Source organism: Strongylocentrotus purpuratus, unplaced genomic scaffold (genome assembly GCF_000002235.5).
Source record: "Strongylocentrotus purpuratus isolate Spur 01 unplaced genomic scaffold, Spur_5.0 spur5_scaffold_1, whole genome shotgun sequence".
In the NCBI taxonomy this organism is placed as follows: Eukaryota; Metazoa; Echinodermata; class Echinoidea; order Camarodonta; family Strongylocentrotidae; genus Strongylocentrotus; species Strongylocentrotus purpuratus.
Genome location: NW_022145594.1, coordinates 39,372,712 through 39,385,322, shown reverse-complemented (window position 1 = coordinate 39,385,322; position 12,611 = coordinate 39,372,712). Strand labels below are relative to the sequence as shown.

At 36.7% G+C, this 12,611-nt stretch overlaps 1 protein-coding gene across 1 annotated transcript; it reads left to right on the top strand.

Moving 5' to 3' along the window:
- Positions 1 to 965: 965 nt before the first annotated feature.
- LOC115921109 lies at positions 966 to 12,090 on the top strand. Its single transcript, XM_030978202.1, has 5 exons — positions 966 to 1,743; positions 3,209 to 3,370; positions 4,342 to 4,503; positions 6,920 to 7,017; positions 8,900 to 12,090. The coding sequence occupies exons 1-5, from the start codon at positions 1,654 to 1,656 to the stop codon at positions 9,078 to 9,080; spliced, it is 693 nt and encodes a 230-aa protein (XP_030834062.1). The 5' UTR covers positions 966 to 1,653; the 3' UTR covers positions 9,081 to 12,090.
- The last annotated feature ends 521 nt before the right edge of the window (positions 12,091 to 12,611 follow it).

Below are 12,611 nucleotides of genomic sequence, written 5' to 3'. Positions count from 1 at the left end.
GTTCAAATGGACGTGCTGTTTTGACTGCTGGATTTTGTTGTTGTTGTTGTGCAAAGGTCTAACTTAGTTCACAAGCACTTCAACTGTGCCTCGTAATAAAATGAAAGTATTTCCGAACTCTGAAATAAGACGGGATCTGATCTGGTTTTAACAAAAAGCAACAAAAAAAACAAATAAAGGCAAAAGAATTTCCTGATTTTTTTTCTTCCCGACTTTTTTTTTTTTTAAGTCTTAAAAATAGGGGTGCGCCTTATACACAGGTGCGCCTTATACACGGAGATTTACGGGTACTTACCAATACGTATTTTAACTAATGACATTATTGTTGTTCTTGTTCTTATTATTAGTGTGGTTATTATTGTTGTTATCATTACTCTTATTATTGAATTAATATCTCATTTCTAAATCTAGATTTCAGTGTACTTTTAAGCACATGTAGCTCCATGTACAGACTCTGCATGTAGATCCATGTGTAATGAATACTTTCAGTCGTGAATGTATAAAATTTATGCAATCTCACTGATGCTTCTAAATAGTCGACAAGGCGGTAGTTCTTTCATTATTTACTAGATTCTCCGAACCCAAATGCATCTCAATTAAAAATAACCAGTCATATGAGTTAAAGGGATCGTTTAACAATGTTAAATCTGAGATACACGGCCCTACGTGTTATCAGTGTCTGTGATATGATGTAATATTGAAGCCCTAAAAAAATTGCGCTTCAAAATGATCAAGAAGTGCCTCAAAAAAGTAAAAATCTTTGAGTGACCGGTTTTACCATACTCGTTTTCCCCAATAGACTGTAGTGTTATGAAAACCGTCAGGCGAACGGTTTTCAAAATTTGTAATTCCAATCATAAATATCTTGATAATCAGACAGGCGATCGGCTTGTAAAAGTCACGGGGTTCCTGACTGACCTAAAGGTTTATAATTATCATTGCATCATGAGCTAAATCCAGAATATGTTTTCAGAATCTGAGACAAAGTTACCGGATCCCTTTAATATATACAATCTCAAATGATGAACATCAACCAAGGTTCACGTAAAGGCGTAAGTGGTCCAGTGGATAAATCTCTGTACAGTTATAACCACCAGGCATGGGGTTCAAATCCCTGCAGTATATAGCACTAATGTTGTTTAGTAAGTTGTTGTTGTTGTTGTTTTAGTTTTAAGGGCATGTGTCATTCAATTGTGAATATTTATACGTTGTACACGTAGTATGTGTAGTATGTAGTCTCATTAAATGCACCCTGGCTGTAATTGTCAGTCCTCCTGTTTTTTACACATGTTCCATCAACAAATTTTCGTGCTTACTACCCTGAACTAACCAAATTCTTAACTTTATCCCTGCACCAAAAAGTATACCTATCACTAAATCTAAGCTCAAACTTATTTCCTACCCATATCCAAATCCTATACATTTGACAACATATAGCCAAGAGCATTTGTCACCAGTCCTGAGCATAGACATGCATACACATACATGTATATTGGAGCACCCAGTTATATTTGCAATCATTCACAAAATACATGTACTCTGGTAATGTACTTGTATGGATCACGGTTTGTGTAGGTCCAAACTGTCTTGCTTCACGATGTTCAGTGTCAAACATCAGCCTCTTCAATTAACCTAGTAGAAGCTTTGTGTTCCATGCCAAACCTGACTCACCTGACACTGAGTGGAAAGGATTTCAAGGAGGAGTTCTATTCTACACTGAATGCAAAGGCGTCAACCTTACAGGTATGTATGTGCATGTGTTTGTACTCTATATCCATGCCATGATGAATTCATATACACATGTTGCAGTGGAAATGAGGATTTCTGATATTTTAGTAACACCGGTAGTCAATATATTTTCAATGTGTGTAATTTTTTGTATGCAAATATATAAAAGTCTTAGCAGACAAAGAAACCTCATTTATATAGAGGGTCTTTCATATGCAGTGTATGATATTGAATTTATAATGCTCTGCAAAAAAAAAAAACACTTTTAAAGATTTACCTCCGGAAAGGTATTTCGTTTTTTGATGAAGACCAACTGAAGGTCTTCATGAAGGCATTTCGGGGAGAAAAAGAGTGTTGTGTTGCTAATAAATACAGTAATACAATTTCATTATTATAAACGGATTACTAAAATGCTCTAAAGACTAGGAGATACAAATATTTTTTGTTTTGAAAATTTTATATTTTTAAGTTCAGAGCATTTTTAAGGTTGGAAATCATGTCATCATGGGTCTGAAAGCAGTATCAAAGTATAATTCAGATTCAATACTCACTAAACAAGAATGGATATCTAGATCGCAGTGTATTATGTTGAGCATAACTCCATGTACTCACTCTCACTATGAACATGACGGACAAAGAAAGCGGACAAAATATACAGTTCCTCATTCTACCCTCAACAATTATTGCTGAGGAACATCCCTTCACTGCTATTATGTAAAACTATGTAGAACAGGTGAATATGCATATTCACCTGTTCTACACACTGCTTAAATGAAATGAAATATAGCATTTAGGCAGTGTCAAAAATGTGTCTAAATAATCGCAAAGCGGTAGTTATACTTTGATTGTTTAATTCTCCAAACACAAATACCACTCTATTTATTTTAATCAATCATATGAATAAATATACTCTTTTTTTTTTAAATGGGCATCCACCATGGTTCATGTAGAGGTATATGTTGTCCAGTGGATAATTTTCTGCATGGACATTGAACCAAGAGGTATAAGGTTCAATCCCTGCCGTACATAGCACTAGTGTTCCTAGGCAAGACATTTATCTACATTTGCCACACTCCACCTAGGTGTAGTAGTGGTTACCTGGTAGGAGATATTCCTTGAATCCATCACTATATGTCGTATGTAGTAATTAGATGCACTCTGGCTGTAATTGTCAGTCCTCCTGTTTTTTGACAAATGCTCCGTCAACAATTTTCTGTGCTTACTATCCTGAACTAACCGAATTCTAAACTTTATCCCTGCACCAAAGAGGATACCTATCACTAAACCTAAGCTCAAACCTATTTGCAGCCCATTTCCAAATCCTATACATTTGACTAAATATAGCCCAGAGCATTTGTCACCTGAGCATAGCCAAACACAGTCATGTCTACCTAAGCACCCAGTTATATTTGAAGTCATTCAGGAAATAACATGTACTCTGGTAGTGTACTTGTATGAATCACTGTTTGTATACATGTAGGTCCAAACTCTCGAGCTATGGGATGTTCAGTGTCCAACATCCGCCTCTTCAATTAACCTAGCAGAAGCGTTGTGTTCCATGCCAAAGCTGACTGACCTGACACTATATGGAAAGGATTTCCAGGAGGAGTTCTTTGCTACACTGAATTCAAAGGTCTTACAGGTATGTATGTGTGTGTGTTTGTACTCTATAGCCATGCCATGATGAATTCATGTACACATGTTGCAGTGGAAATGAGTATAAGGAGTTCTGATATTTTAGTAATACCGGTAGTCAATATATTTTCAATGTGTGTAATGTTTTGTATGAAAATATATAAAAGTCTTAGCAGACAAAGAAACCTCATTTATATAGAGGGTCTTTCATATGCAGTGTATGATACTGAATTTATATAGCTTGAGTTGAAAATATAATGCTCTGCAAAAACAAAACAAAAATCACTTTTAAAGATTTACCTCCGGAAAGGTATTTCTTTTTGTGATGAAGACCAACTGAAGGTCTTCAAGTAAGCATTTTGAGGGGAAAAAGAGTGTTGTGTTGCTACTAAATACAGTAATACAATTTCATTATAAACGGATTACTAAAATGCTCTAAAGACTAGTAGATACAAATATTTGTTGTTTTGTAAATTTTGTATATTTAAGTTCAGAGCATTTTTAAGGTTGGAATCATGTTATCATGGGTCTGAAAGCAGTATCAAAGTATACTTCAGGTGCAATACTCACTAAACAAGAATGGAGATCTAGATCACAGTGTATTTATTTTGAGCACAACTCCATGTACTCACTCTACATACACATTCATGGTTAATGCATACTTTTAGTCTTCCAATTTTTTTACGAATGTTCCGTCAACAATTTTTTGTGCTTACTATCCTAAACTATTAATTCTTAACTTTATCCCTGCACCAAAGAGGATACCTATCACTAAACCTAAGCTCAAACCTATTTGCAGCCCATTTCCAAATCCTATATATTAGACTAATATTAGCCGAGAGCATTTGTCACCTGAGCATGGCCAAACACAGACATGTATATATACCTAAGCACCCAGTTATATTTGCAGTCATTCACGAAATACATGTACTCTGGTATTAAATGTACGTGTATGAATCACTGTTTGTATACATGTAGGTCCAAACTCTTAAGCTATGGGAAGTTCAGTGTCCAACATCCGCCTCTTCAATTAACCTAGCAGAAGCTTTGTGTTCCATGCCAAACCTGACTCACCTGAAACTACGTGGAAAGGATTTCCAGGAGGAGTTCTTTGCTACACTGAATGCAAAGGCCTTACAGGTATGTATTTGTGTTTGTACTCAGTGCATATCAAAAAAGTTTTACCAACTTTGGTAGCTTCATATAAAAAGTTACAATCTTTGTGGTCATGCAATGTACATGTATGTCATGATAAAGAGTAACTCATATCCTATCCAATGATACCCTGTTTATTTAATTCCTAACAAAGATGACTGAATGCCAGGGTTTTAACAACAAAATGGTCAAAATCTCCTCGTACCAAGTTTCTATTAAAGCAAAGTTTGTGTGTCGAGGACCCATTGAGCAATAAATTGAGTTTGAAAATGATTGCAAAATAAAATTAATTTGTTCATGTCGATCAGTAGCAAATGTTTAAAAAAATGTCTTTCGTTATGATTCATTTCTAAAAAATAAATCTAAAACCGGTAAATATGATAATTTCCTTTTTAATTACGGTATGCAATTTTCTCAATCCTTGATTAAGGTAACCCTTATTGAATGAGTCATTCAAGGTGAACAAAAAGTTATTTTAGTATGCTTTCGTTGTGATGACGTGCTTTGGTATTCATCAGCCTGTGATGCATTTCTTGTGTCTATGAGGTAAGTAAACCATTGATTTCATGTGCTATATAAGTCATACCTCATGCAGCCATGATGGTGCAATCAACAAACAGGCAGAGGGTATTCATTGTAAGAAAATCTCATGAGACAGGGAGTTTGCAGACGGTGCAAAATTAATTTAGGATTCGTTTTCCAGAACGTGAAGTTCCTTCGAAGCTAGACAGAAAGCTTCAGTCTCTGATATCTACGTTTGTTCCGCTGAGATTACATCTGGCTCCTTTGTGTATACATAGACCACTTTGGCTGCAATATTTCACTGAATCTTATCAAAAAATTAAAAATAACACAAAAATAATCTACTTTGATCTACAATAGCTTGCTCATTAAGATCCTAAATTAATGATTAATCCGAGAAAGACTTGTCGTCAACATAATTTGTTGTTGGCCATCTTAGAGACATTGGTATTAAGCGCTATATAAAAATTAAATATTATTATTATCTTGGTTTGAGTTGATGAATATTCATTTTTTCTTTTCGAATGTCCAAGAGCTACGTATGAGTCAGCTCGGCTTGACCCAGTGATATATGAATATTCATAAATCCAATATCAAACGAGTGCTCCGATTGGCCATTGGCTATGTTTTGGTACGTTGACCCGGAAATATATCGGCCGGGTCATGTCATAAATTACCAGGTCGAATGCACGAACAAACCGTTTCAATAAACATTGGATCACTCGTATAAAGTAAGTCCGTAAATTTCGCATTTGGAAATAAGTATTGCAAACTTTGATAACTGTACATACAGTAGGAGAAAAATATCTGATTTATAAATCAGAAAATTAGATCTAAATCAGCTCAATCTCCCCCCGTTGTGCGAGCCCTATGGGTTACCATCTGTGAATGGGGAATGTTGACAAATGTCAGTTTTATTAAAGAATGACCCATACCAGACGGTTATTTTTGTCTACTTCGAAGCTAGCGATTTTGGCCAATGTGTGCAAATATCATCAACATGGAACCAGTCTGAATAGGAACTGAGGAAACTTTGGAAGGCGACAAACAGCGAGATCTCAGAATAACATACAAGCAGTGAGACAGAGACTCATCACCCTACGAGCACCAGTTCCAGATGAAATGGATTAGGTCTACCCTCAGCAACGTTTAACCGCATCACCCGGTTAGATCTTAACCAGCATCCCTACCACTTCCACGTCTGGCAACAACTTTTGCATAGAGACATTGCCAGAAAACTGGACTTTGCTAGATGGTTGGTTGGTCGGTCGGTGTGAGGGGGTGTCAGCATAAAGTTTAGTTGAAATATTGACCAGCTCAATATCATTCCACTTTTCTATATTGTTTTTCTAAGCCGCCGCAAAATATTTCCTAAAAAATTGGACCAAAACAAGAAAGGAATTGCTTTTGAAATATTGACCAGTTCAATATACTGGTAGCTGTTTTTTATGTGTGTGTATTTGTTTGGGGGACATATTGGAAGTGTCAGTGTAACAAGGACACTTAGTCTATATCCCAGAGAGTGTACTGACCGTCCACATATCGAGGAGTCAGTGTCTCGGTGACACAAAAGACGTAACTCCATTTTGGCCATTTTTGAGAAAAAGTGGTTTATGTGTCACTGAGCACTTGGGCCTTAAGGAGTCATTGACTTCAATCGGGTGTTGGGTGGAGTTAAGTCTTGGAAAGCCCACATTTTTCTGAACATTTTGATATGAAATACTCATTTGGGCAAAATATGGAGTTACGTCTTTGTGTTACTGATCCCCCGATATGAACATGTACAATATATGGTAAAGTATGCCTGGAAGACTGGAATGGAGGAAAATTACATGAATTACTATCACCAATCTGGCTCATATATCTATATTCTTTTCAGGGTTCTTTTCCTCAGATCAGCAACGGAAATTTCAGGTTCAATGAAGTTTACCAAGCGGATTTCGTTTCATTTCTGAAGGCGCTCACAGACTTTCAATCGTAAGTGAACTAAGCAATGAATTACAGATTTATTTTATTGTACAACTCGAATTACTCAATCACTCCTAGATCCTAATCAAATGATTGGTGAAACGTAGTCATGTGTGATTCATTTACTGAGAATAACACATATTTTTCCATGAAAAGCATGCAGTAGTTTCTAGTACTACTGAGTATTTAACAATATTTAAGTACACAATATGCAGCAGAGCATGTAGAGTTAAATGTGCTTGATATAATGTGTGTAGATTATTACTTGTGAAGCACTGTGCATATTGATGCTTGTGGAGGTTAGTGCACCTACCGGTATATCTTATTCAAGCCTATTTTAGTTGGGGTTTATTTGTCAGCGATAATTAAAAAAAGCCATCTTGAAATAAAGTCTTTGTACATCAAATAACAAGGATCTAGGATTTTTGTTGTATCAAACAAATAATGGATATTTTCATTTGTTCATACAGGATGTACCCGCTCCTGTTGAGGTTGTTTATGCACATATCATATTCGGCCTAATGGCTGTGTACTATAGATGCATACAGCATCAACTGGAGTGTGGATAGATCCTAAAAGTAACTCATTTTTATATTGTCAAGCACATTATATCAGTTTTCATGTATTACTTTCTATTCAAGCACTTTTGCTTCATTTCCCCTCTCCTCATTTCTCTATGAATGCAAGGCCACCCAAAGTTACTGGTATTGCAATGTGGCTAGCTGCTGCGTAATACTGCTCATAATATTTGTATATTGTCCAAAATAACCCAAATACAATTCCATAGCATTCTGGAGCTGTATTCTGAAAACTGTGCTGTATGTTGTCTTTTATTTTTTAATAGTAAAAATTATGTTATTAATCATTTTTTGAAATTGCATGGAATAGACACTATATGTTGGTACTGGTGCAGATCTATCTCTTAACTGTACATTTACATACCGGTAACCATACTGAATTTCAGAAAACCTGGGCCCTGTAACATTGAAAATTATGATAAATAGTATCTCCCTAATCTTGATTGTACATCAATCGAGATATTATAATAGATAGCAACTTTAATACCAATAATTTCATGTTACAGATGCTTATTCAGATACAATAAATTGTAGCAAAACTGAAGATACAACAGATTTTACATAGAGGTCGAGTGGATATGTCATCGGACTTTCAATCACAAGGTCCGCGGTTTGAGTCCCGTCGCGGCACTAATGTCCTTTGGCAAGACATTGATCTACATTTGTCACACTCAACCCAGGTGATGTAAATGGGTACCTGGCAGGGATTAATTCCTTAACTCATATCCTGCCATGAGACCGCTAGCGCGCTATTGTTATAGAGCTCTGTGCACGCGAGCGAGCCACCGCTCGACTGCTTTGTGCACGCTAGCAAACAAATGTAATAACAGTCATTGTTCATGCCCATTGCACCGTGCTGAGTGCTTTTACAGCGCTATTGAAAGTACCATCGCGTGCATCAGATTATCGGCTTTGGATTACGCGTCTTTGAATACAACAGTCAGATTGGATTTTCTCGAGTAATTCAGCTATTTGTTTTTTGTAAAGATTTAATCAACACGCACTTGAACCAACCTTAAAATTAACTTGGCACACAGGAGATTAGCACTGTGGCACTGGGTTCATTGTATGGGTGGCAGCTTAAGAGTTAATATGCCAGAGCGCCGTAATGGCAGCCGTACTAAAAGCCAGGGTAATAATCGGGAGCGCCAGGAGTGTCAAGTCTGACAGACAGGAGCGATATACAAGAACCTACTATTATTATTATTATTACTATTTTTACAATTGATTGTCAGTCATATAGTCATATGTTACAGGGCCCAGATCCTATCCCCTAACCTATATTTTATCTTTGTTCCTCAACATCAATTCAGGGTGAATGCTCATGATCTCTCAGACAAGGAGGATGAGCCTAGTGGAACATCACAGCCATCAGAACATCTTCAAGAGGATGCTAGAGAATTCTCAGACGATGAGGATGAGCCATCACTCATGGGTAGTAGTGTACAACCATCCAAATCGCACAGCAGGATTAGGTGCTGCTTGATCATATAGAACTATCTCCAAGACAGTTGTATGACACTTGCTCCTGCAACAACTTTTCTACTTGGGTTTCCTACACTGACTTCAGCCTCAGACCTTACACTGTACTGTAAAGGTAAAGTGAAATGATATAACACTAGTAATGAAACACCACATTCAATGTATTAAAGAGATATGCTGATCATTCATTAAGTATTAAGTGTATATTTGGAGGCAATGCGTATGCGTAACTATCACCACATCGCAACGTTATACTCATACACATTAGATATATTATGTTATGTGTACATATTCGTAACCCTAAACATTATTGTCTTAACTAAAAATAAAGTGAAACCCTAATAACCCTATATATTTCATGAAGTAAAGCCTGGATCATAGGATCAAATGTTGACCCTCCATGACTACTTTTGTGACAAGCATTTTTTTCCCTTCCACGTGGTTCCTTGATTATACAATAGCAAACATTCATATAAAAACACACAACACATCTATAATCATGCAGAATTTATAAGCTACTGAAATCATTGCATTTGTTTAGCTTAGAGCAAATTTGTCATAGAAATGTGACACTTGTTATTGATAACAAGTTTTATGAAACAGGGCCCAGGGTTAATCTGAGCCAGTTTGTCTGCAAGTGGGATTCCATTACAAGGGCCCTCTTGCTTTAAAAGCTGCAATGTCAAACACAACTCAAGAAGTAAATGCAATTACTAAATATGCGATCCTGATTGGTTGAAGATGTAATTTTAATTTCGAACTTTTATAGAAGAGTCCCCAGAATGCAATATTGACCATGAGGACGTTTTGTATTGTTACTGTTATTTTTATTAAGTATCTACATTACCATGTTGTACTTAATTGTATGCATTCTGTTCAGGTTCACACAAGTTGAGTATACACAGTTGGGCCCCGAAAGTTTACATGCACCTGTAAGAAACTCATTTTACTCAGATTTTCTCAACTGCACTCATTCCCATCTGGAGTCACTCGTCTCTGAGTGATTTGTGATGTATATACTATACATATTGAACAGAGACCATATTTTTCTATCTTCCTGAAGTGAAAAGTTGGCAGGAATGAGTGAAATTGTGATAATGTGTATATTGGGCCCAACTGTACATGTGTGTATATCTACATTACAGGGATTATTCCAGTACTTGATAATGTTGTTTTTTTTTGTCTTCTTTCATTTTAAGTATCAGTAGATGTGTACCAAGCTTTGTGTGCCTCAATGCTTTGTATATACTATAAACAGAGACAACATTTTTCTATCTTCCTGAAATGAATAGTTGACAGGAAAGAGTGTATTGTGATAATGTATATCGGGCCCAACTGTACACGTATGTATACAATTCAAGGATTATTCCAGTACTTAATAGTGTTGTTGTTTTTTCTTCAATGTTAACTATCAGGCCTCTGAGTGGATGTGTGCCAAGTTGTATGTGCCTTATGCTTTGTATATATAAGCAGAGACCATATTTGTCTAACTTCCTGAAGTGAAAAGTTGGCAGGAATGAGTGAAATTGTGATAATGTGTATATTGGGCCCAACTGTACATGTACCGGTATGTATATCTACAATTCAGGGATTATTCCAGTACTTGATAATGTTTTTGTTTTTTCTTTGTCTTCTTCCATTTTAACTATCAGTAGATGTGTGCCAAGTTGTATGTGCCTTATGCTTTGTATATACTATAAACAGAGACAAATTTTGTCTATCTTCCTGCAGTGAAAAGTTGGCAGGAGTGAGTGAAATAGACCAGTTCATGGTTAGCACATGTCCTAAATGACCCTGAATATCCACAGATCTTCAAAACATGAAGAGGTCCCACTTTGTACATTTTGAAATAATCACTCCTTCAGCGATGGAGGTGCTACATAAATAGCCTTTGTTTTCCCTTTTCGAAGAATGCTTCCACCTGTGTATCATGGAGTGTACTGCTTGTGCATAATTGAACAACGATTACATAACTTTCATGAGCATGTATCCAGTATTCTGTCTCCGTGTAATTCAGTTTTTTTTCACAATTTGGTCTGCAATGACCTTCTGCTCATGTATATTGGGCCCAACTGTACATGTACCGGTATGTATATCTACAATTCAGGAATTATTCCAGTACTTGATAATGTTTTTATTTTTTCTTTGTCTTCTTCCATTTGAACTATCAGTAGATAGATGTGTACCAAGTTTTGTTTGCCTTATGTTTTGTATATAACTGTAAATCTCCTTGTATAAGTCGCATCCCTTTTTGGGGGGCCAAGAATTTTTTTATTTTTGCCGACTCTGTCGGCAGCAAGCCAGGTCAGTGTTAAAAAATCCACGCGGGGAAGGACTTTCATTTATTACTGCGGGGTGCAGTTGAAGGTGCCAATTCGCACTTGTGAAAAGTTAATAATACCTACTATAGACAGAGACAATATTTGTCTTCCTGAAGTGAAAAGTTGGCAGGATTAAGAGAAACTGTGATAATGTATATTGGGCCCAACTGTACATGTGTGTCTATATGCAATTCAGGGATTATTCCAGTACTTGATAATGTTTTTGTTTTTTCTTCATCTTCTTCCTTTTTATCTATCAGTATAGATGTGTACCAAGTTTTGTATGCCTTATGCTGAATGCCTGCATGTATGAACAAAGTGGTCTTGTAATTTGATGTTAGCCTTGATGCTAAGAGCTAATTGTATAGGAGAGAGATATGCATTGAAATCCTGAACTCTGTAACATGTTGAAAATGTCAAAATCACAATTTTGTAATGCAAACTGGCATACCAGTCACAGACACTTCTATCAGTGTATAAATAAATATTCTTTGAAGATACATGATATATAGCAATAAAAGAACGTTTTCAATTTTAAGAAGAGAACCTGATCACTGCAGCCCTTATATTTTGTAAGTTTACAGCCATGTATTTATGATATGCAATGAATACCAAATGAACTGAAATTTCATTACATCTGAAATGTGTCCATATTGTGTACAGAGTATTTGCCAAGATTAAAGTATTTCTTATTATTCTTATTCCGAGTCTGAATTTATGATTTATTTGTAAGGTTTGAATCCAGAGAGAGGGGAAGGTAGAGAAGGGAAGGGAGGCAGTGAAGGGAGGCAGGGAATTATCGAAGGAGATGAGGGTGCATATGAGTGGAGATGGAGGGAGGAAAGAGAGGAAAGAGCATGAGGGAGGAAAGGGAGAAGAGATGGAGGGAGGACGGGAGACATATGAGGGTGCATGGGAGTGGAGGATAGAGGGAGGAAAGAGAGAAGAGATGAAGGAAGGAGAACATTATGAGGGTGCAAGGGAGTGGAGGATAGAGGGAGGAAAGGTAGAAGAGATGGAGGGTGCATGAGTGCCGGGGATGGAGGGAGGAAAGAGAGGAAAGAACGCGAGAGAGGAAAGGTAGAAGAGATGGAGGGAGGAAGGGAGTGGAGTATAGAGGGAGGAAAGAACGCGATAGAGGAAAGGTAGAAGAGATGGAGGGAGGAAGGGAGACATATGAGATTGCATGGGAGTGGAGGATAGAGGGAGGAAAGAGAGGAAA